This window comes from Macrobrachium nipponense, chromosome 28 (assembly GCF_015104395.2).
Source record: "Macrobrachium nipponense isolate FS-2020 chromosome 28, ASM1510439v2, whole genome shotgun sequence".
NCBI lineage: Eukaryota > Metazoa > Arthropoda > Malacostraca > Decapoda > Palaemonidae > Macrobrachium > Macrobrachium nipponense.
In genome coordinates this window covers 7,821,705-7,823,491 of record NC_087217.1, presented here as the reverse complement: position 1 = coordinate 7,823,491, position 1,787 = coordinate 7,821,705, and the positions used below count along the sequence as shown (strand labels likewise).

The following is a 1,787-nucleotide window of genomic DNA, read 5'->3' as shown; positions in this document are numbered from 1 at the left end:
CACGTTTTTACAGTCCTAGGGGTATATTGTTACAAAATATAACAAGAATCACATCCTTTAAAAAACAAAAGAAATCAACTAACGCTTCATTGTACACAGGTCACACATCTATATATGAGCAATTTCATTTGTGCAACTTTCATAGACCTAAACTTTGCTCCTCTGAGACTGAATTTGGCCATTCACCAATCTTCAATGTTCTTTCTGCTTTTATTTCCACCAGTCTTCAGAAGACCTTTGTTACTCAGATTCCTTTTACTGGTTTTACTCTTGAGCCATTTTCCTCGTGAATCCTCGCTGTACTTCTCTAGTTTCATCTTCTTTTGTTGCATCTTTGTGTCTTCTAGGTCTAGCCTTTTTAAAAGGTCGTAGCTCTCTGGGGTTTTTATATCTCTTGTAGGTCTTTGCTCTGTCTTTATAGAAGGAGGTGACTGGTAAATGTAAGGCCTATTTAAACCATCCTTGCTTGTGCTTGTAACAGGGTCTAGAATCATATTTTCAAAGGCTTGTTATGCACTGGGGAGTTATATCGTCTTGAGGAGGTTCACAGGTAGGGATCATGTAGTCTATGCAAACTTCAGTAGTCTGTAACGGGCTTTCATCATTTGCTTTGGTCTCATTACCCATTTTTGTGGCTTCTACAACTACAGGTGTATCCTGTGGATTTTCTTTTGGACGACCAGATACAACTATATATCATTCTGGGCAAGTTGTTAATGATTGTAACAACTAGCCCCGAGCGAATTATTTTCCTTCTCCTCATAAATTTTGCTATTCATTTGAATTATGGGAAAATGAAGTCTAATCACATATGGAGCATAAAGATAATAATTTTTTTAAATCACATTATTTTTCACGAACCCGAGTTTCGTTAGGTCTATGAAAATAATACGAAAGGTCAAAATATTTACTCAGGGTATCCAAAAAACAATTTATTACTTGTAGTTTCGCTGAAGGGTGATCAGCTTTTTTTATGCTCTCAACGAGGAAAAGGCTGATGCTAATAGTGTGAAGAACCTCGGCGCCAACTATTGCCATATAATGAAGATATTGACAGTGTATCAACTTACCCCTGTATGCAACTAGCGCCGGTCTCCCCTATAAATGTTTATGACTTTCTGGTGATATAAAAATTCATCTTTGTTGTAAGAAACTTTTACAAATCTAAGGTGGCATACGCAAAAAAAGAAAAAAAATTAGTTTACGCACATGTAAGTAAAAAAAAAAAAGAAAAGTATAAAGAATTGCTGATACTCATGGTTGGCATGTTACTATCTCACCTACGTTGTAAGATAACATAAACTTGAAAACAAACGTTCCGGTATGTTTGGCCCAAAATCCTCCCTGATTTAAGCAGACACGAAGAGAATGTCTATTTGCACGAAATAAAAACAGTGCCATGAAAGAAGAAGTACCTGTATAAAAACGAACAGATGAAAAATTTACGTACGAATACAAATGTAAATGAAAAGAAGCAAAATAATGAGTCAAAATAATTACGAATACAGAGCATGGCATTTCAAAGCAATATTGCAATTTCCCCTTCGACTTTAGTTACGACCGTTGCAAAAACCTTTTCCTCAGTGAAACGATCTCCTGTTTTTCCCCCTCCAGCCTTATAATAATTACATGACTTTTCCGATATCCTACCATCAACTCTACTTCCTGGCTTCAGTGACTATCAGTACTTGCTGCTATGAATAATCAGCCCCCCCCCCCCCCCCCCCCCCCCCCCCCCCCCCCCCCCGCCCCCCCCCCCCCCCCCCCCCCCCCCCCCCCCCGTTATT

General features: G+C 38.7%; 1 protein-coding gene across 1 annotated transcript in view; it reads right to left on the bottom strand.

The window, feature by feature from the left end:
* The window catches only part of LOC135201891 (YTH domain-containing protein 1-like), a 17,463-nt gene extending 16,969 nt beyond the window's left edge, over positions 1–494 (bottom strand). Inside the window, exon 1 of the mRNA XM_064231189.1 lies at positions 260–494. Coding sequence (XP_064087259.1) covers positions 260–494 — 235 coding nt within the window. The remainder of the gene's footprint in view (positions 1–259) is intronic.
* Positions 495–1,787: the final 1,293 nt, after the last annotated feature.